The sequence below is a fragment of the Ranitomeya variabilis genome, chromosome 4, assembly GCF_051348905.1.
Source record: "Ranitomeya variabilis isolate aRanVar5 chromosome 4, aRanVar5.hap1, whole genome shotgun sequence".
Lineage (NCBI taxonomy): Eukaryota > Metazoa > Chordata > Amphibia > Anura > Dendrobatidae > Ranitomeya > Ranitomeya variabilis.
In genome coordinates, this window is record NC_135235.1 from 429,026,103 (window position 1) to 429,049,550 (window position 23,448).

At 45.0% G+C, this 23,448-nt stretch overlaps 1 protein-coding gene across 1 annotated transcript in view; it reads right to left on the minus strand.

Annotated features, from left to right (window-relative positions):
* Positions 1 to 23,448, minus strand: part of LRRC45 (leucine rich repeat containing 45) — a 54,748-nt gene that overhangs the window by 27,376 nt on the left and 3,924 nt on the right. The window contains exons 7-11 of the mRNA XM_077251409.1: positions 4,808 to 4,920; positions 4,673 to 4,731; positions 4,517 to 4,594; positions 2,730 to 2,865; positions 271 to 348 (exon numbers count right to left, since the gene is read on the minus strand). Of these exons, the coding sequence (XP_077107524.1) occupies positions 271 to 348; positions 2,730 to 2,865; positions 4,517 to 4,594; positions 4,673 to 4,731; positions 4,808 to 4,920 (464 nt within the window). The remainder of the gene's footprint in view (positions 1 to 270; positions 349 to 2,729; positions 2,866 to 4,516; positions 4,595 to 4,672; positions 4,732 to 4,807; positions 4,921 to 23,448) is intronic.

Here is a 23,448-nt window from a genome sequence, read left to right on the forward strand (position 1 = left end):
GTGGTGCAGTCTCTGCTAGAGGCTAAGTGAAGGTCTGTCGTTGAAGTAGGTGAGCCCATGCTATATATGGACTGTTCCATTTTGGTTGTTTTATACCTTTTGTACCCAGAAGAGGCTGCTTTGTTTTGTTAAACTGGCCTGGATTCTTTTGTGTGCACCCGTGTCTACCAGAGAGCCGATCCCTTACAGAATGCATTGTGAAATCTGAGGACACATCCGATCTAAAACACCTAGACTTTGAGTACATTACAGGTGCAGAACTATCGATACCTTATTGCGGTAGAGCAGTGCTTTCTCATTGGCAGCTGCCATTTCTTGTCGGAGTTTTGCTTCCCGCATTGCAGATTCCTAAAGAAATTATTCATAGAAAATTGATTAAATGCAATTACATACAACCGACCCCGCTTCCTGCCCCTAATATTTCACTACATGATCCCTATACGCTTATGCACAAAGCCTGTTAACTCTTGACCTTAAATGCATAATTAGATAGCAGGTGTTGTAGTAGTTGTAGTAGTTGTTGGTTTGTTTTTTATGGCATAAGTTGAAGTTTTATATGTAGCACCATTTTGAGGTATATAAAATGGTCCAAAACTTTTATTACTGAAGCAGCAATTCTACATATATTTTTTAGATTTGTTTTTATAGTGTTCGGTCTTGTGGTAATAATAAAATCTTATTGTTACTATGAGAGTATTAGGGAGTTGTTCCTTTACTTTTGTTTCATTAATTTTGTTTTATGTTTTTTGTGGGCTAAGCTGCAGTTTACTTTGGTACCATTTTAGGGTATACAATTTATTTATTTTCCATTTTTGGGTAAAGCTGTGATAAAAAAAAAAATAAATCAGTTTTTTTTTTATGTTCATCATGCAGGATAAACAGCATGTTCGATCTATAGGGAAGGGAATCTGTAGGGAATAGATGGGGCGACATTTATTGAACATGGCACCTGATGGGATCATTGTAATTTCCATTGTTGGCTGTTGTGACTGATGCAGGCATAGCTTCTGTGTCCCTACAACTCCCACATTACATACTTAAGGCGCGTGCCACTAACTATTTAGCATTAGTGATGAGCGCCAGTGCCCGTAGCTCGAGTTTGCCTAGGATGCTTGGGTAGATGTTCGATAAGCTGTGGTCTCCGTGGCTTGCCATGGGATAGGTTTGTTATAGAGACCGGGTGAATCAAGACCCTGAATTGGTGAAAACATAACACGTGGCCTATGGTCCTAACTGAGGGGATAGTCATCCTATAGATTTGAGTGTGGAGCTATTAAACAAGGTGGGCTGTCTTATTGGGGGGGGGGGGGATAAGTTGGGATTGCGGGGTTCGTTTGGGGGGAAAACTTTGTACTGAAAACAAGAATGTAACGTGTCAATTGTAATGTTATTCTTAATAAAAATTTATTTGAGTTAAAAAAAAGGATGCTTGGGTAGGGACCAAGTATTGCGTCCCTGTGGCTGCATGTTGTACCAATTGTTAGCCAGTCACAAAACATGGGGGAACTGCATGACAAACATGAGCAATTCCTGCATGTTTTGTGGATGTCTAACAGCCGCGAAATAGGAGGTCGCCGGGACTCGAACATGTCACTGGAGCACCCGCGATACTCAGTGCACACCCAAGCACCCTAGGCAAACTCGAGTAACGAAAACTTCCGCTCATCACTATTTAGCATTCATGTAATAAACATATGGCAAGTGGTAATAAAGGGTTAACATGGAAGCTACTCCACTTACCAGTTGATCACAGTGGGACCAGCTCCTGGGATATGCTGATAATAAGGGGAAGCCTGATCTGTCACTGATACTGGTTAGCTGCTCTTTATTCTGCCTCACACAGGGGAATTCAGAATAAGGGACACCCCTCTTTGGACAAAAATATCCTGAAAAAAGGGGATCTGACAAGATTCTCTCTGCCTAAAACCTATAACTACTGATTAGTTGCCATGGGGAAGATGGCTTTTATAATGCACAGTAATTGTGAACGAGTGTTCCTGCTATGATTATCTTGCAGTCTACAAGGTTGCCAATCACCCGACAAAATGCTTGTTCGTCGGGTGAAATGCTCTTTTGATTTGCACAAATGAGCATTGTTCTCAGAAGCACATCATCCTGTGGAAACAAAACTTGTGCTGCCGAGAACAATGGCAGGCTATGTATACTGAATGATCCATTACAGATCGCTCATTGCATATCGGAATGGTGGTCTGCTTGTGTAATCAGGATATTAGACGACTGGCTAACATTTTCACAGTGCAGCGTAAATGGACCTGAACATTACCATTTTGCCAGCGCCACTAATTCTAAACAAAATTAAGCTTAATTATCAATTACTTTTCTCCCATTACAATAAAACAAAGTTCCATAAAATCGTGTGCTTCTCATGTACTTGAGCAACATCAGTGAAGCACATGGAGCGCCTGTAAAAGGGTTCTCCAGCTTGAAGCACCCATCAGCCCTTTATGGAGGTGCCATAGGCTTGGAGTAGAGTGACGGAGTGAATGGTTGCCAAGGCTCAGCTGCTTTAAAAGACCAACAACCTCCATTGTGATGACTAGCAGCTGAGCCTTGGCAAGCAAACCCCCTCCATTTAGCATATATCCAGCGGAGAGGTGACAAATGCTTCAGGCTGGAATACCTTTTTAAGTGCACCTTTCTCCTAGACAGTACCTGTTAAAGGCACATCATACTGTTATCTGCACCCTGTCCCTCACACCTCTCCTGACCTCCTTCTCCTTCCTCAGTTCCTTGGCATGTAGTTCTCTCATACTGGAGCTTTCCCGCTTTGTTTGAGTCAGGATCACCCCAAGATCTTGCGCTTTCTGCTGTGATAAAGCCAGGGCGGCATCAGTCATGTGTAACCTGCAGACAGAAGACATGCTGTTAGGAGTTTCACGCTGCTCGAATGGACCAGATGCTGGCTGTTTTATACCAGCCATGTATAGGTTACTCTGAAACGGTGCGGCGTTTCGGAGAAAACATCAGTCTCACTAAGACTCGTCTCTGGCAGCTTCTCCCGGACCCAATCGCCTAGACTGACAGGTCTATCCCTATACACACAGAGTAAGGAGACGAGGATAAACTGCTGGGATCCGGTCAACGAAGACACAGTCTCCGGCCGGCTTTTAAAAGTATATTTTCTCTGAAAAGAGGTGAAATTTTGCAGGTTGTATCTGAATCAAACGGCCAGAGTTCTTGCAGCATGATTCAACAAGATACGGCACATGACATAGTTATGAATAAAATGTAAGGGAGCCCATTAGTATGCTTTGATCATAGATCTTTCATAATCAGATGAAGAACCAAAATCTTATTCGCCCAGCAGATAGTCTGTCACAATGTACCGATTCTGGACACACTCCCGTGGGCTAATCACATCGGCAGTAGGAGCCTTCTTCTTTTACCATCATTGATACATTGTAACAAGCTGCAGCTGTGCAAAAGCAGAACTGGATTCAAATTAATATTTCCATATATCCAAACTGCCTCTTCAGAGAAAAAGAGGACTTGATCTCTATAGTGCCACCTGATGGAAGTACCGATCCTACAAGTCACAATCAACCCTTAATGAGTCTTGCAATATGACTTGGGATAAAAGCCAAATCAGTATATCAATTTACTTCATAATTATTCAAAAATATAATATTGTTATTACTAATTTGTTGAAAAACATAACACAAATTGTTAAAAGAACATATGTAGACAAAAACACAAGAAAACAGAGGAGAGGCTGTGGCAGAGTACTATTAAGTATACTGCATTACCATATAAAGGCACTAGATGGCAGACGGCTCATACAAAACAGTGGCATCGTTGACAAAATCTAAAAGGTAATGCCTAAAGAATGGTGCAATGTAATACACTGAAATCTAGAGAACGTACATATATCATAATACTGACCCCTCATATTGAGTACAGAGGTGTCACTGTATTAGCCTCCACCCCAACGTGCGTTTGACCCCACTTCATCCAGGGGTAAGAGGTGGATGATGAGGAGGTATCTTTTATATTAATAGGAAGGCAGGATTTCATTGGAGCAGTAATTACCTAGTAGCTGCAGCTTGCTACAGTAAAAGTAAAAAAAAAAAATATATATATATATATAATCTTTGATTCAAGTAGTGCGATTCCGGTGGGGGTCCATTCGGGCACTTACAGTCCGTTATGTGACTGCGAGGAAACAAAATGGCTTTTCATGGCAACCGTGGTCTTGCTGAAGGCACCCCGTCGCTGTTATCATGGTCCTCCAGTGAGGCCCAGCCTTGGGATGGATTTCATAGGAGAATGTGATTTTTACTATATACTGCATTTCCCTGGGAGACTCAGACAGTATACCAGGCCGATGGAGGCTAAACCCACACTGCCTGTGCCCTTTACTGGGTGAGTAAATAATGGGTTAATACACCCGTTTGACCTATACACCAGGAACTCTCTTGGCACAAGAAATGGGATATAAATCATAGCTGGGGCTTCACCTAATCTGATAATAACAATGACTCACAGAAGTCCTTACTTGGAGGTCAGGGAATTTACAACAGATTTCCTGTCATCCAATGCCTCTTGAAGTTTGCTGACGTGTAAAGTTGTCGTTCTAATAGTAAGAGGAGAGGAAAAATGAGAAATAGAAAACATGATTTTCTAGATGATGTTAACCTGCGAGCAGACAAACCTTGTGCAGCGGCTCATCTCCTCTCGCTGTTTATCAATGGTTCCCATCAAGTCCAGGAACTATAGGAGAAACCAACCACATAGTTATGGAGAATCTGGAAGGCTATCAAGAAAAAAACCTTTGCACATCACCCACCTGCTTATTCTTCTCCTGCTTCAAGTTCTGTACCTCCTTGGTCAGGATCTGCCTCTGATTTACAGTCTCCTTCTTTGCCGTATGTCTCTCCAGGTTATAATCTATGGAGTGTTCTGTAGCAGAGACAAAAATATAATCTCTGTTTGACCCCTAGCATAGGCAGCATCAATAGTAAAAAGTTGGTCACACAGGGTTAATAGCAGCGGTAACGGAGTGCGTTACACAGCGGCATAACGCGGTCCGTTACCGCTGCCATTAACCCTGTGTGAGGGCTGACAGGAGGGGAATATGGAGCGGGCACTGACTGCGGGGAGGAAGGAGTGGCCATTTCGCCGCCAGACTGTGCCCATCGCTGATTGGTCGCGGCAAAACAGCCACGACCAATCAGCGACTTGGGATTTCTGTGACAGACAGACAGAAGGACAGACAGAAGTGACCCTTAGACAATTATATAGTAGATACCAACACAAAGTACCAATTATTTGTTATGTGTAAAGGAAATTAAACATGGTTTTCTATTTTAAAAATAATCTGATAATTGTGATGTAGATTTGTATTCAGCCCCCTGTAGTCTGAACATCTGACAGAGCACTATTCTACCCATCATCTAAAAATGGAAGGAGTATGGCACAAACCTACAAATATATGTCAGTCCATCTAAGCCATACCAAGCAAGGAAAGCACTAATTAGAGAAGCAGCCAAGAGACCCATGGTCACTCTGGAGTGGAGGAGCTGCAGAGATCCACAGCTCAGGTGGGAAAATCTCTTTACAGGACAACTATTAGTTGTATACTCCACAAATCTGGCCCTTGAGGCAAATAAGAAAGCAAGCAATAAGAAGTCTTAGTTTGCAAAAAGTCACCTAGGAGACACAGCATGTGGAAGATGATACTCTGGTCAGGCGAGACTAAAGTAGAACTTTTTGGGCAAAATGTAAAGCCTATGTGTTGTGGAAAGTGAACACTTCTCATCACCCTGAAAACACCCTTCCCACCATCAAACATGGTGGTGGCAGCTACATCCTTGTAGGAATGCTTTTTTTCCGCAAGGACAGGGAAGCTAGTTAAGAGCTGATGTGAAGATGGATGGAGCTAAATACAGGGCAATCCTGAAAGAAAACCTGTTAGAGGCTGCAAAACACTTGAGACTGTGGTGTAGGTTCACCATCCAGCAGGACAACGACCATTAACTGCCAAAGCTACAATGATAGCATATTCATGTGTGTGAATGGCCCAGTCACAGTTCAGACCTAAATCTCATTGAGAATCTATGAGAAGACTTAAAAATTGCTGCTCACAGACACCTCCATCCAATCTCACTGAGGTAGAGCTAGTTTGCAAAAATGAACGGGCAAAAATCTCAGCCTCTAGATGTGCAAAACTGGTAGAGACATACTCCAAAAGACTTGCAGCAGTAATTTCAACAAAAGGTGGTCCTACAAAATATTGACTCACAATTGGCAGATTAATATTTTTAAAATAATTAGAAAACCATGTATATATATAACCATATACAGTGGGGCAAAAAAGTATTTAGTCAGTCAGCAATAGTGCAAGTTCCACCACTTAAAAAGATGAGAGGCGTCTGTAATTTACATCATAGGTAGACCTCAACTATGGGAGACAAACTGAGAAAAAATAATCCAGAAAATCACATTGTCTGTTTTTTTATCATTTTATTTGCATATTATGGTGGAAAATAAGTATTTGGTCAGAAACAAACAATCAAGATTTCTGGCTCTCACAGACCTGTAACTTCTTCTTTAAGAGTCTCCTCTTTCCTCCACTCATTACCTGTAGTAATGGCACCTGTTTAAACTTGTTATCAGTATAAAAAGACACCTGTGCACACCCTCAAACAGTCTGACTCCAAACTCCACTATGGTGAAGACCAAAGAGCTGTCAAAGGACACCAGAAACAAAATTGTAGCCCTGCACCAGGCTGGGAAGACTGAATCTGCAATAGCCAACCAGCTTGGAGTGAAGAAATCAACAGTGGGAGCAATAATTAGAAAATGGAAGACATTCAAGACCACTGATAATCTCCCTCGATCTGGGGCTCCACGCAAAATCCCACCCCGTGGGGTCAGAATGATCACAAGAATGGTGAGCAAAAATCCCAGAACCACGCGGGGGGACCTAGTGAATGAACTGCAGAGAGCTGGGACCAAAGTAACAAGGCCTACCATAAGTAACACACTACGCCACCATGGACTCAGATCCTGCAGTGCCAGACGTGTCCCACTGCTTAAGCCAGTACATGTCCGGGCCCGTCTGAAGTTTGCTAGAGAGCATTTGGATGATCCAGAGGAGTTTTGGGAGAATGTCCTATGGTCTGATGAATCCAAACTGGAACTGTTTGGTAGAAACACAACTTGTCGTGTTTGGAGGAAAAAGAATACTGAGTTGCATCCATCAAACACCATACCTACTGTAAAGCATGGTGGTGGAAACATCATGCTTTGGGGCTGTTTCTCTGCAAAGGGGCCAGGACGACTGATCCGGGTACATGAAAGAATGAATGGGGCCATGTATCGTGAGTAGTGTTGAGCATTCCGATACTGCAAGTATCGGGTATCGGCCGATACTTGCTGTATCGGAATTTCCGATACCGAGATCCGATACTTTTGTGGTATCGGGTATCGGGTATCGCAACAACATTAATGTAATAATGTGTAAAAAAGAGAATTAAAATAAAAAATATCGCTATACTCACCTGTCCGACGCAGCCGGGATCTCAGCGAGGGAACCGGCAGCGTTGTTTGTTTAAATTTCGCGCTTTTACTTGGTTACGTGAAGTCCCGGCTTGTGATTGGTCAGGGCGGCCATGTTGCCGGGACGCGGACCAATCACAGCAAGCCGTGACGAAATTACGTCACGGCTTGCTGTGATTGGTCCGCGTCCCGGCAACATGGCCGCCATTAACCAATCACAAGCCGTGACGTCACGGGAGGCTGGACATGCGCGTATTTTGAAAAGCGCGCGTGTCCAGCCTCCAGTGACGTCCCGGCAACATGGCCGCCATTAACCAATCACAAGCCGGGACGTCACGGGAGGCTGGACATGCGCGTATTTTGAAAAGCGCGCGTGTCCAGCCTCCCGTGACGTCCCGGCTTGTGATTGGTTAATGGCGGCCATGTTGCCGGGACGCGGACCAATCACAGCAAGCCGTGACGTAATTTCGTCACGGCTTGCTGTGATTGGTCCGCGTCCCGGCAACATGGCCGCCCTGACCAATCACAAGCCGGGACTTCACGTAACCAAGTAAAAGCGCGAATTTTAAACAAACAACGCTGCCGGTTCCCTCGCTGAGGTCCCGGCTGCGTCGGACAGGTGAGTATAGCAATATTTTTTATTTTAATTCTTTCTTTTACACATTAATATGGTTCCCAGGGCCTGAAGGAGAGTTTCCTCTCCTTCAGACCCTGGGAACCATCAGGAATACCGTCCGATACCTGAGTCCCATTGACTTGTATTGGTATCGGGTATCGGTATCGGATTGGATCCGATACTTTGCCGGTATCGGCCGATACTTTCCGATACCGATACTTTCAAGTATCGGACGGTATCGCTCAACACTAATCGTGAGATTTTGAGTGCAAACCTCCTTCCATCAGCAAGGGCATTGAAGATGAAACGTGGCTGGGTCTTTCAACATGACAATGATCCAAAGCACACCGCCAGGGCAACGAAGGAGTGGCTTCGTAAGAAGCATTTCAAGGTCCTGGAGTGGCCTAGCCAGTCTCCAGATCTCAACCCTATAGAAAACCTTTGGAGGGAGTTGAAAGTCAGTGTTGCCAAGCGAAAAGCCAAAAACATCACTGCTCTAGAGGAGATCTGCATGGAGGAATGGGCCAACATACCAACAACAGTGTGTGGCAACCTTGTGAAGACTTACAGAAAACGTTTGACCTCTGTCATTGCCAACAAAGGATATATTACAAAGTATTGAGATGAAATTTTGTTTCTGACCAAATACTTATTTTCCACCATAATATGCAAATAAAATGATAAAAAAGCAGACAATGTGATTTTCTGGATTTTTTTATCTCAGTTTGTCTCCCATAGTTGAGGTCTACCTATGATGTAAATTACAGACGCCTCTCATCTTTTTAAGTGGTGGAACTTGCACTATTGCTGACTGACTAAATACTTTTTTGCCCCACTGTATTTCCTTTACACTTCACAATAATTGTTACTCTGTGTTAGTATATCACATAAAATCCAAATAAACATTTAAGTTTCTGGGTGTAACATGGAAAAATGTGCAAATGTTCAAGGAGTATGAAAGCTATGCATGCAAGAAACTGTATCCGAGATGTGGCCGCTTCATTATTTTTCTATGGGACTGCCTGAGATTACAGGGTCTCTGAGCTGTTGTTCTCATACCTGTCTGCAAGTCATCACCTATCTATTGGATATTTAATAATCCTTAAATGAGTGTATACACCCTAAACCAGAGTGTTTTAGGGGCAAGACCCCAAAATAGTATGGAAGTATACATAAGCATAAATATCGTAGTTACTCACCGATAACGGTATTTCTCTGATCCCATGACGGCACCACGGAGAGAGAGGGATCCGCCCTCAGGGACAGGAAACCCACAGGTTAACCCTTGTCAGGCTGCATAATTTTACAACCTTAACAGGCTGCATAGGTACAATTGTACCTTCACATATACCTCCACTGTGGGAAGACTTTACTTGGTTTCAGAAACTAAAGTTCATTCAGCTACAAATGTTATGCTGATATCTATTGTTCAGTGTTGTTACTGGTCACTTATGTTGCTGTCAATTAAGTTAATTCAAACTGGGAGTGGCTTCTACTTGTCTTCCTGCCTCCCTCCTCTCATTAGCCATTTTGCTGTTCACAAGCCTAGAAATGTGTGCTCACAGCAATGAGATGAAGTCTTCAATTTCTTGGAAACGAAGGTAGGAAAGTCTCACAGCATCTAACAGCCAGTTATACCTTTATTCTCATTATGTGGGGACAGAACAGTCAAATTGTCTTTCAGCCTGGACTTGGCTTACATATATTTTGTATGAAACTTATCACTATAGGTATAATTTTTATACGAAAAATGGATAATAATTAGTATCTACATATTGTTTTACGATGTTTTATTTATATTCAGCACAAAATACGAAGCCAAAATTCATCTAGCAAGTCATCATGAGTGATAGTAATGCTGGATCTAGTTTCCGCCATAATCCAAGAAAACGTGTTTGCAGGTTAGTATAATTTTGTGAAAAGCCAATAATGTAGTATTTCGGAAAATTATTTATTTTACATTTTTTCATATTTACAGATTTACGTCTGACGAAATAATGCGAATGCTAGAAGAATCTGATTCTGAGCATGAGGATGAACCATATGTTGCATCTGATGATGAAAACTATGTACCACAAGTGGATGTTACTGAAGAAGATTCAGACATTGAACAAGAAATGGTCATAGAGCATGAAAATGAATACGAATCAGACGAAAGTGTTGAGGATGATTCTGTGCCTCAAAGTGCAGGCGACATTTGGACTGCTAAGGATGAAACTCAATGGTGCAGTAATCCACTGCCAAATGCACAAACAAAATCTCGTAATGTCCTACGACAAAGAGGTGGCCCTGCAGCAATCAGCAACCTATATACAGCAAAAGAGCTATTCAAGTCCATCATGACTCCCGAGATGTGTGACATCATATTACGGGAAACGAATCGAAAGGCCAAGAGAGTTTGTGATGCTTACAACAACGAACTGGAACAACGTTTTCCTGATTCTTCCAAACGGCCACCACAAAAAACATTCAAGCAATTTACTGAAACTGAACTTCATGCATTTTTGGGCATACTGATTGCTGCTGGTGTGCACAGAGCCAACAAAGAGAATCTGGAGGAAATGTGGAATGTTGCTGCTCTGCCTCTTATACGTGCAGCCATGTCTCGTGACCGCTTCAAGATGATACTCAGATTTATCAGGTTTGACAACGAAAATACACGTGCAGAACGTGTGCAAACAGATAAAGCTGCACCAATACGGGACATCTGGACAATGCTGAACAGTAATCTGGAGAGAGCCTACAAGCCATATCATTGTATCACCGTCGACGAGCAATTATTTCCATTTAGAGGTCATACTAAATTTACCCAGTATATACCTTCAAAACCAGCTAAATATGGCATAAAGATTTTCTGGGCTTGTGACTCATCAAATGCCTACCCTTTACAAGGTCAGCTCTACACTGGGAAACCAACTGATGGTCCTCGACAAGTAAACATTGGAGAACGAACAGTATTGGACCTAGTGAGCTCGTATAAAGGCTCTGGAAGAAATGTCACCACCGATAACTTCTTTACAACCATGGAACTAGCTAAGGTATTGAACTCCTGGAACATGACACTAGTTGGTACAGTGAGAAAAAACAAAAGGTTCCTACCTAACAACATGCAGCCTGCCAAAGAAAGGCCTGTAAACTCGACAAATTTTGCCTACAATCATGATGCAACAGTCTGTTCATATGTACCAAAGAAGAACAAATCAGTCGTGCTTCTATCATCTATGCACATGACGGGAGAAGTTGAAGAGACACTAGCAGCCAAGCCAGAGATAATAAAATACTACAACATAACAAAAGGTGGAGTTGATGTTATGGATAAAATGTTGGGAGAGTACACTGTGAAACGACGAACATCACGTTGGACTTTGGCATTTTTCTACAATATGATTGATGTCAGTGGGTTATCATCCTACATCATCTACAGAGAACACAATCCAAGCTTCAGGGCAAAGGATCAACGAAGAAAGTTCCTGAAAGATCTCGCAAATCAGCTGTGTATGATTGCAATTGAAGATCGTAGTACAAACAAAATGATAATGAGAAACCATTTTCTTCGAGGTGCAGTAGAAATGGTGCTTGGACGATGCATTGTGGTAGCATCGCAGCCAGCAGCTGGCCCCAACATACCTCATGGTAGTCGTGGACCCTCCCCTGTTGTTGGTAGTTGCTATGTCTGCAGAGACCTGAGGCGAAAACAACGCAAGACTAGAAAGTCTTGTGTGGTTTGTGTGAAACCCATTTGCGATGAACACTCTGTAGCAAAGCCAACATGCATTACTTGCAAAGAAAATCAATAAAAAAAAGTTTCTTACATTTTCTTTTATAATGTAAATGAACAGTTTTTTACTTGTTTATAATAGTTAAATAGCATTATCATTAAAAAAAAAATTATGCTTTTTCCCTTGCATTATCTTCATTCAAAATATATGAGGTACATTTGTACCTATGCAGCTTGTTATGGATGCAAAAAGATCTCGACCCCTTATCTCGGAAGCGGGTGGAGATATTTTATTGAAATTTGGCCAATATATTCTGGACCAAAAATGTAGAGATGTCACGAAATTTCAGCCCTTTTTTTTTTTTTCCTTTTCCGCACCGCGTGGCTAAGCATTAACGGCTAACTAGTAGTGTGCACACCCATATGTGAAGGGAGGGAATATACAGGTGCCGTCATGGGATCAGAGAAATACCGTTATCGGTGAGTAACTACGATATTCTCTTACTCCCATGACGGCACCACGGAGAGAATTTCATAGGATGTGAGTTTTAGGGTGGGATTACTGCCTCCAGAACCCTTCTCCCGAAGGTTAAGTCTGAAGAGGAAGATAGGTCAAGCTGGTAGTGCTTAAAGAAAGTAGAGGAAGAGGACCAAGTGGCTGCTCTACATATCTGGTCAAGTGATGCTCCAGCTCGCTCTGTCCAAGAGGTCGCCACCAATCTGGTTGAATGAGCCTTAATTCCTTCTGGAATGGCTTCCTTGGATGAGGCGTATGACAGGCAATGGCGTCCCTTATCCATCTTGCCAACGTGGCTTTTGATGCTTTGTGTCCTTTGTTTGGCCCCTGAAAATAGACAAACAGAGACCTCCCTTTCCTACACTCCCTCGTGGCTGATATATATTGGGTGAGACATCTCTTCACATCTAGTGTGTGCAAGGTTTTTTCCCTTTTTATTTTTGGGGTTTGGACAAAAGCATGGTAAGGATATCTCCTGGGATCTATGGAAGCATGATGCCACTTTAGGAAGGCAGGATGGATCAGTTCTAAGGACTACGCGGTCCTTTTTTATTTGGGTTAGAGGCGGATAAGCTGATAGAGCCTGTAAGTCACTGATCCTGCAAGCCGAGGTTAGTGCTACCAGTAGGGAGGTTTTCAGGGAAACTATTTTTAAGGAAGCCTGTGATAAGGGTTCAAAAGGCGCTTTGGTTAGTGCAGAAGGTACTAGGTTCAGATCCCAGGGAGGCGTAGTATGATGTACGACTGGCCTATATCTAGTTAAAGCTTTAACAAACCTTTTAATCCAGTGGTTCCCTTCCAAGTCACAGTTATAAAGGGCGCCCAATGCTGCGACTTGAACTTTTAGGGTGCTCGTTGCCAAGCCTTTCTCTAATCCTTTTTGGAGGAATTCTAGTATTTCCTGAACTGGGGTCTCTCCCGATAAGCTGATACCTGAATTAGAGAGGAATCTTTTCCAGACTTTGCCATACGCTCTGGTAGTTACTGGATTCCTACTGGTTAACAGAGTTCAGACTAAATTTGGAGAAAACCCTTTCCTGGTCAAAAGTTCCCTCTCAAATTCCAGGCTGCCTTATGCAAGTTTTTTACTTGTGGATGGTTTATTGGCCCCGGGCGCAGAAGATTCGGGCTATCTGGGAGGACCCAAGGGTCTGTTACCGACATTAGGCGTAACCATGGGAACCGCGTTCTTTTTGGCCAAAACGGGGCAATCATGATCATCTTTGCTCTGTTGTCCTGGATTTTCCTCAGGACTAATGGAATTAATGCTATCGGGGGAAAGGCGTATGCTATTTGGAAATTCCAGGGAATTAGAAAGGCATCTAGGGTCACTGGATTCCCCCGTGGATCTATTGGACTGAAGGTCTCTGTTTTCCGGTTTTGACTGTTCTCGAATAGACCTATATCCGGGGTCCCCCAACGGTCCACTATGTGGTTGAATATTTGCTGGGTTAATTCCTATTCCCCCTGCTTTAGCTGTGTTCTGCTAAGAAATCTGCTGTCTGATTTTCTGTCCCTTTGATATGAAGGGCTGTTAGGGAGGATAGGTTGGATTCTGCTTGTAACAGAATGGATTTCGTCACTTCCATCAGGGATTGGAACCTCGTACCCCCCTGGTGATTCAAATACGCCACTACCATCCTGTTGTCAGTCAGTACCCTTACGTGATGGGAACGGAGGGAAACTAAGAAATGGTCTAGCGCGTATTTACTGCCAAAAGCTCTTTCATGTTTGAAGTGAAGAGCTTTTCCCCTTCTGACCGTGGGCCCTGGGCAATTTGATCTTTTAAGCGAGCTCCCCAACCCCATGGAATTGCATCTGTGGTGAGGGTTACTGAGACCGGCCATATCCATGGAACCCCCCTGGCGAGATTGGTCAAGTCTATCCACCAGGCTAGGGAAGTCATTGTTTGCGAGGAGATTTTCAAGCGATTTTCTAAATCTCCTTCTAGGCGGGATTTCCCACTGGAGATCTCTGGAATGATACTGAGCCCACTGGACCGCTGGAATGCAGGCTGTCATCGATCCTAATATGGACATTGCTTTCCTTAAAGAAATGACTGGAGAATGTCTTAAGTGCTCCACTAGTTGTGTCATGTTGGAAATTTTTAACTCTGTGAGACGACTCTCGTTTTGTTGAGTCTATTATTATCCCTAAGTACTGCTGTACTTGTGTTGGGATAATTTTGGATATCTCTAGGTTCAATAACCAACTCAGATTTGATAGGGCTGTCGTCCAACTGCTGACTGCAATGGAGAGAGGATCTGCCCATCACTAGGAGGTCGTCCAGATAAGGGAACAAGATGGGTTAATTGTTCCTTATGTGAGCCATCACTTCTGCCATTAATTTTGTAAACACCCTCGGGGCTATGGCAAGACCAAAGGGGAGAGCTTTGAATTGATAATGCCTCAGTTCCCCTTGCATCACTAACCGCCACTCTGAGATATTTTCGGTGATCCGGATGGATCGGCACATGGTAGTATGCGTCTTTTAGGTCTATTACAGTCATAAAGCAAGATGGATGAAGGGTTCTGACACATGATTTTATTGCTTCCATCTTGAAGCTGTCTATCATAAGGTATTTGTTTAAGTTCTTCAGGTTTATTATTGTCCTGAAAGTTCCATCTGGCTTTGTCCGTAGAAAAAGAGGGGAGTAGAAACCTGTTGTCTCCTCCTGCTGTGGGTCCTCCTGTAGGACGTTCTTTAAAAGGAGACTGTAGACTTCCTTTTGAATGGCCAGCTGTTTGATCTCTGATTTCCTCTGTGGTGTTGCGACAATTTGATGATGTGGCATCGTATGGAAATTCAACTTCAGACCCGTCTTGATTATGTTTAAAGTTCACGTGCTTACTGATTTTTATTTTTTTTTTCTCCCCCAGGCTTGCAGAAAGTATGTCAGTCTCCCTCCTACCTGAGGCGCACCTTCATTGGGGCAGCTTCTTATCATCCTGTTTGTTAAACATGAAGCCTCTGCCTTTAAATTTCTTATCCTCCCATCCTCTACCTCAAAAGGGTCGTCTATAAGACTGATTGGGAAAACCTGGGAAGGCATTTTTTTTTTCTCTTTTCTTTTCTTCTCTTGTCTACAGCTTTTTCAAGATTGTCATCCAGGGTGCCCGAATAAAAATTCGCCCTGACATGGTATGGAGCATAGCTTGGCCTTAGTTTGTAGATCACCTGGCCAGCACTTCAGTCAAAGCGCTCTTTTTGCTGCGTTTGAGAATGAGGCTGATCTTGCTGTCAGTTCACTGAATTTATGGAGGCGTCCGCTATACATGCCGCGGCTCCCCTCATTACTGACAGAGTCTAATATAGATTCTCTTGAAGTCTTATCTTTTAATTGGGTCTCCAGGTGATCTAGTCATGCTCTGGCCGTACATCTAGCTGCTATCCCGGGGTTTAACCCCCCTAGCTGCTTCCCGGGAGCCTTTTTAAGAAGATGTCGGCCCTCTTATCCATAGGGTCTTTGAGAGTTCCTATGCCTTCAAAGGGCAATGCAAAAATTTTTTTTTTTTTTTTTTTTTTTTTTTAGAGGCCTTCGTAATTGCGACATCTAATTTTGGTCAAATGGGTATTTTCTCTTAGGTGTTAACAGGACTTTTTATCTGGCCTTTACCACTCCTTTTTTATTAGGGCCTGAATTATTTTGTTTAACGGAAACGCCCTGCATTTCCTTTGTTCTAGTCCGCCAAACATAAGGTCTTGTACCGTTTTTTAGAGTGAGCGTCCGCCAGTCCCATGGTTGTTGTAACCATTTTGACTAGAACATCCGTTTCCTCTATAGGAAAACAGTTTTGTTCGCTCTCTGGGGATGCAGAGGATGATGAGGGGGACGTAGAGCTATCTGAACTATAATTAACGCTAGACTCCGGGGATTTATGTCTGGCCTTGCGTTTCTTTTTACGGTTCTTTACGCTTTTCAGCGCATCTTTCACTTGAGACTTAATTAAGTACTTAAGATCAGAAGTGAATCTTGGGGTTTCTTCACTTATGGTGTTCTCTATGCATGTCGCATAGAGTTTCTTTACCCAGGTAGCGGGTAAATTTGTGGAGCAAAGTGGGCACACTTTATGTTTGATTTTCGATGTGCCTTTCCACAATGAATCCCTATTTGGAATATATACATTCACGGAGGTCACTTACCCTCCTAATGTGGGAGATATACCGGTTCTGGTGTTTGGGGAAGCCTCCTCCATTTGAACCGTTGATTTTCTCCCGGATCCGCTGGAGCCTCTGCTGCGTAAGGATCCCGAGTTGTGGCATTGAACAGGTTCGCCCTGCTGTTGCGGTCTCCGCTGCGGGTGATGGCGCTGCTGCGGGCGTTTCTTCTGCGGGGATTGCAGTTTCCTCTGCTAGCTTTTTTTTTCACACATTGTGAAATTTGTTGATCAGCGGCTTCGCCCATAGCGCTCTTCTTCTCCATCCCCATGCGCGCGTGCTCCTGTCGGCTCCCAGGAGGGACGGAAGCCTTGCAGCAGCTGCCGCTGCTGTCTCCTGTTTGGCGCATCCTGCTGGTGACCACCGCCACCCCCAGGGCCCTAAGCCGGCGGTAACATACCAGGTAGCCGCTGCTACCTATTACCGGCTGCTGCTGCTGCTGAAGGAAAGAGGCAGACTGGTGTCCTCTTCACTGCCTCTTCCCTGCACATTCATACAAGGCCCGCCGACCCCGGATTGTGCCTTCAGGGAGAACCTCCACCTACGACCGCGGCAGGGCCCCCCGCTGCCTGAATTCGGCCAGATGGTCCCCGGTATCCCACGACGTCAGGTAACTGTGGATTCCCCGTCAGGGACAGGAAACCGAACTGAGGTGGAGGAGAGGTCCCGCCTTTTTAACCTGTGGGTTTCCTGTCCCTGAGGGCGGATCCCTCTCTCTCCGTGGTGCCGTCATGGGAGTAAGAGAAACAAGACTTGGGATAATGTCCTCAAAACTGCAGCAAAATTCAAGTTACGTGAGATTAAAAACACAGATTTTCTTGCCGATTTGCTCCAAATTTCACCCTATCTATTGTGGAGGGTGAATTTCAAAGTGAAAAATCAGAAGCAATCAGAACTGACATTATGCGGATTATCAAATCCACAGCCCACCCTGAAATCTGCTTCATGTGGCTGAGGTTTTATATATCCATTTTATTCTCCATTTACCCAAAATGAGCCTGTGAAGCAATTAAATGCTCATTACTAGTTTATGTGAGTAACAGATGAGTGTAAGGCCTGAGTAGGGCATGATGGAATCCTTGCATATAGAAATAATGATTAGGCTGGGCAATGGGTTAAGAAGAGGAAATTACTCAGGAAGGGTGTAACAACAAATTGGTGCATAATAGTCATCACTGAACCCCTAATGTCCATGATAAAACGGAGAAATCTTTATTGTGCTGAGATTCCTTTTGCCTTTTTTTTTTTCTAAGTAATTGAAAACTGACGCACATGGATGACATTTTGTTATCGTTCAGCTACGAATCCTAAACCCCCCCCAAGTGTGAGGGAGACCAACTGATGCCTCTCCCCAATTACCATGTTTATGTATACTAAGAGATTATATCAGCCGAACAATTGCTTCACTGAATGACAATGTGTATCATCTGGAACAGTTATACAGAAGACTGTTTTCACTTGTGAACATTTATATTAGAGTCTATACATATTTGTGCCTTAGACCAATTTTTAAACTTTCCCAAAACATTTCAAGATAACAAAGTGTATTAAAGGGATTCTTCTGACAAAAAAAGTTATCACCTATCCGCAGGATAGGTGACAACTTGCCAATCGGCCTTTTCCTAGGTGTGGGAATACTTTAAGTACCTGATGCCTCTTGGCAATTGGCAGCGGACACCTTATGAAGATGTCCCCAGTCTCTATAAGAGCCAGGGAGTGCCGGCGTCGCCCCCCTATGCACACAGCCAGAAGTATGCAGAGAGCAGGCAAGAGACAAGAGGCACCCAGCATGGAGCCGGCAGAAGACAGAACTCACAGCATGGCCCGGGATAGTGAGTAAGTTGGTGTGTAAGGCAGGTGGGGGATGGGAGGCCATGCAGTAATGCCGGCAGGGTTGTTACGTATGTGATATTATTCGGTCACTGTGGTGGTAATATGTGGTGTGGACATGGTGTGGCAGTATTTGTTCCTTGTATGTGGTATTATTGGTCACCTTGTGGTGGTAATATGTGGTATGGTCATGGAGCGGTGGTGTTTGTCCCTTGTATGCGATATTATTCGGTCACTGTGGTGGTAATATGTGATCTGGACATGGTGCAGTAGAATGTAGCCGTGAGGCTATCAGATCCACGTCCGGAGTTCTCCAACAACAGCAGATCTGGTGGAAGATCTCCGGATGGAGAGACCACTCCCCGGAGTCGAGGCTTTGACGACTAAGGAAATCTGCCTCCCAATTGTCCACTCCCGGGATGTGAACCGCAGAAATCATTGAGCGGTTTTCCTCGGCCCAACGGACAATGTAGCCTACCTCGCTCATGGATGCCATGTTGCGGGTTCCCCCTTGTCGGTTGATGTATGCCACTGGAGTGGCACTGTCGGACTGAATCCTGATGGGACGACCCGCCAGGAAGGAGTGGAACTGGAGAAGAGCTAACCTGATTGCCCGAATTTTTAAGATGTTGATCGGAAGGCGTGATTCCTGAAGTGACCAGCGGCCCTGTGCAGTGTGATGCAAGAACACCACTCCCCAGCCTAGAAGACTGGCATCTGTTGTCAGAACTAGCCAATGTACTGGAAGAAAAGACTTCCCTTGATTCAGGGAGGACTTCAATGTCCACCACCTGAGAGACTGTCTGACTCGCTGGGGAAAGAAAGAACCGACAGTCGAGGGAGGACGGGTTCCTGTCCCAAACAGCCAGGAGGGCATGCTGTAAGGGACAGAGGTGTAATTGGGCAAATGGAACCGCCTCCATAGCTGCTATCATCCTGCCGAGGACTCATACTGAAGCGCAGAGCGTGAGTGCGAGTTTGAGAGAGCTTCTGAGCTTCCTGCTGTAAGGCTGAGATCTTTTTCAGGGGAAGAAGCACCAACCCTTGGGACGAATCCAGTAACATTCCGAGAAAGGAAATTCGCTGAGCCGGTACTGGGGAAGATTTTTTGAAGTTTATCTTCCAACCCAGGCAAGAAAGAGAATCCATTGTGATGTTCATGGCCTCCTTGCAGGCGTGGAAAGAGGGGCCTTTGATGAGGATATCATCTAGATACGGTAGCACCACCACGCCTCGGGTGTGAAGGATGGCCACGGCGGCTGCCATGACCTTGGTGAATACCCTGGGAGCGGTGGCGAGGCCGAAGGGCAAAGCAACGAATTGGAAGTGTTGTTCCTGAACTGCGAAGCGAAGGAACCTCTGGTGAGGGGAAAATTGGAATGTGGAGGTATGCATCCTGGATGTCTATAGACACCAGGAACTCGCCTTTTTCCATGGAGGTGATGACAGAACGAAGCGATTCCATTTGCAACCGTCGCACCCTGACGAACTCGTTCAGCAGTTTTAGGTCCAGTATGGGCCGTACTGTACCGTCCTTCTTTGGAACAATGAACAGGTTTGAATAAAAACCTTCAAACCTTTCGCTCTGAGGGATCGGGATAATAACCCAGTCTTCTTTTAGAGAGCTTATGGCTTGGAAGAACTCTGATGCCTTTGCCCTGGGAGGAGAAGACCGGAAAAAACGATTTGGTGGAAGAGAGGAGAATTCTATCTTGTATCCGGAGGACACTAGGTCGCGGACCCATTCGTCGTGAACGACCGAGAGCCATGCGTCGCTGAAGGAAAGCAGGCGGCCGCCTACTTTGAGGGTGTCCCTCGGATACCACGGGGGAGTCATTGAGTGGGAGATCTGCCCGGTCTGGACCCCCTGGATCCTGACTGCCTAGGCCTGCCTCTCCATGAAGGGAAAGGTTTGTAAGAGGTCTGGGGACCTCTATCCCTACACTGTGCCCGGCCGGGTCCAGAAGATGTGGAAATAGAGGACCAATTTGAGTTGGAACGAAAAAAATAAATAAAATAAAATAAATCGGGACCGAGCCTGCTGTTGCTGGTTCCGAAAGGGTCTCTGTTGTGGGAGAAATTTACTCTTCCCTCCAGTGGCGTCGGAAATTAATTGATCGAGTTTTTCGCCAAAAAGGCGACCGCTCTGATATGGTAAAGAAGTCAATGACTTTTTGGAAGCAGAATCCGCACGCCAGTCCCTGAGCCATAAGAACCTTCGAATAGTGATGGCGTTTGCTGCTGCTTGAGAAGCGCAGTCAGCGGCATCCAGAGACGCAGTCACTAGAAAATCCCCAGTCCTGGCTATCTGAGTAGCAAGGTCTGCTACCTCGGGGGGGGGGGGAAGATTGGTATTCAGAACAGCTGAAGACAAGACCTCAGCCCAATGGGTCATAGCCTTAGCCACCCACGTAGCGGCAAAAGATGGAAAGAGTGTAGCTGCTGAGGCTTCAAAGGCTGAACGAGCCATATTGTCGATCGGTGGGGGTTTTAATCGAGGCGCCCTCTGAGGAGGATAAAATAGATGTAGTAGCTACGCGCGATACTGGAGGATCTACCGGAGGAGACTGTGACCAATCTTTTGTTAGATCAGGAGCAAAGTGATAATTTGCCCTGTGAAGCGTTTATCTGGACAGATCCTATGAGAGTCAACGATTTCCTTAAATTCGGGATGATTGGCAAACACTCTGTGAGCTCGCTTGGTCCTCTTAAAAGACACAGCATGATCCGTTTTAGATAAAAGGTTCCTCATCTAGCTTCAGGGCCTTGTTTACTGACTCAATGAGAGACTAGAGAGTCTCCTGATCGTGTTGAAATTCCTGATCTAGGGACGTGTCAGAATCGTCCTGAGACAGGTTCTCTACTAGCCCCAAGGGGAAGGGGAGCGAGAAATGGAACTCTCAGAACCCGATACCCGGTGATGGTCTAGGGACAAGGCATGAGTCCTTTTCCTGGAAGAGCGAGAGCTCCTTGGTAAGGTACGACCCCTAGTGTACAAGGGGTTCTGATCATCGGAAGCGTTGGCCGTAAGAGTGCCCTGGTTAGAGGAAGGGTCTCAGAACGAGTCTAACGCTTTGGCCAGGGATGCCATAGACAGAGTAAGGGAGGTAGCCCACTCAGGGGGACTAGGCTCACTGGGTTCGGTATCAGTAACAGGTGGTTCCTGAGCAGTCACCGGTTCACAAGCTGAGCATAACGCTTTATTGTGACCCCGGGGTAGAGATGCCTTACAAGAGGTACATGCAGCAAAAAACAGTGAGTTTTCCCAGACTTTTTGTTAGGCTGTGATTGAGACATAGTGTAGCCTTGAGGAGAGCGCTTACTAGCAGGGGAAGGGTTAAGCTATGTTTCTGCAGCTTACCCAGGTCCTGTGTCTTGAGTCCCCGAGGGAGGTCCGCAAGTCCACAGAAATCCCTCCCTGAAGCTGTGATTCAAAACGCTGGAGCAGCGATGCAGCATCAGCCTGTGTGGTGTCAAAAGATAGCTGCCGAGATCAGGAAGAGAAGGCACTTCTCGCAGAACGAGAAGCGCCAGAGAGAGTGGGCGGCGGTAACTGCCGGTGGGCGGAGTCAACGTTCCGGCCTGGAAGCGGGAAAAGCCAGGGGCTAAATTTTAAGCTTGCGGTTGCGGCCTGTAGCGCCGCTACCGCTATTTGTGCAACGTGACGCACGGACCCGGGCTTTAAGGTATCTGCGGACCTCCCTTATCCCAGGGACCAGGAACCCCCAGCGCCTCGACCCTGCAGGTGTACTCACGGTAGATGCGGTGGGCCGGTGCTCAATCCACCGTCGCCATAGTCAGGGAGGGGGTGGAGAGCTTCTGCCACCTTCCATCATCCGCTATAACAGTGGTGATGCAGTGGGGGGCTGCACGGACGCCATAATCATGTCCGGCTATGCACCTGGCTCCAGGAGAGGTAAATGGAGGGCTACTCCATGTGGTCGCCTGCTATGGAAGGGGGAGATCGGAACACAAAGGAACCGTCGCCCGTAAAGTGAGCTCAGGGCTGGCATCCAACGGTGCAGGAAAGGTACGGGGAGGGACGCTCCGCGTTCTTGCCTGTTGATAGTTCGGGGGAGATCGGAACCTAGAAAGGGTCCGTCGCCCCCATTCGCTCCGTTAAGGGAAAAATAGAATAAAAATAAAAACGGTGGGGTCTGAAAGCAGACCCAAGTGCCTCCTACAGACACTAGTACAAGAGATGTGGTGCACTCCACATGGAAAAAAAAGGTGCAGGCTGAACACAAAGTCACAATGTCTATAGAAAAAACAGCCGCACACTCAAGACTTGCAGCTTTTTACGTGAAAGTTGTATTTTTTATTTTTAGTACAGGCATCACCAAATGCTTATTAGTGTTCAGAGAAAATGACGGATACTTTAAGTTACGGTTAACGTTTCGACCAAGGCTGGTCTTTGTCAAAACCACACTTCTAATGGAGGGTAGAAAAGGTACAGAGGCAGTCCGGAGTGGGCGGAGTCTGCAAGGGTCCTGTAGCACTGAGTCCCTCACCTTGGTGATGCAGTGTGGTTTTGACAAAGACCAGCCTTGGTCGAAACGTTAACCGTAACTTAAAGTATCCGTCATTTTCTCTGAACACTAATAAGCATTTGGTGATGCCTGTACTAAAAATAAAAAATACAACTTTCACGTAAAAAGCTGCAAGTCTTGAGTGTGCGGCTGTTTTTTCTATAGACATTCCTACAGACACTAAGCAAGAACTGGTTCACTTGGAGCCAGCAGGAGGGTGTATACTGCAGGGGAGGAGCTATGCTTTCGGTATTACTTAGTGTCCTCCTAGTGGCAGCAGCATAACACCCCATGGTCCTGTGTCCCCCAATGAGGCGTAGGAGAATATACAACTATATGGTCAATGTTGTTGGATGGGTCAGATCTACAACGATATGGTCAATGTTGTTGGATGGGTCAGGTCTAGCGCCAGCTGCTCGGACTAGAGAAAGCATCTTTGAACTAAGCATGTTTTGTTCTTTGATTAATCATCATGCTGAATATCACTTACTTATGTATAAGCTTCATAAATATCTGTACAACACTGTATACTGTAGAAGGAATAACTGTATTTGCAAT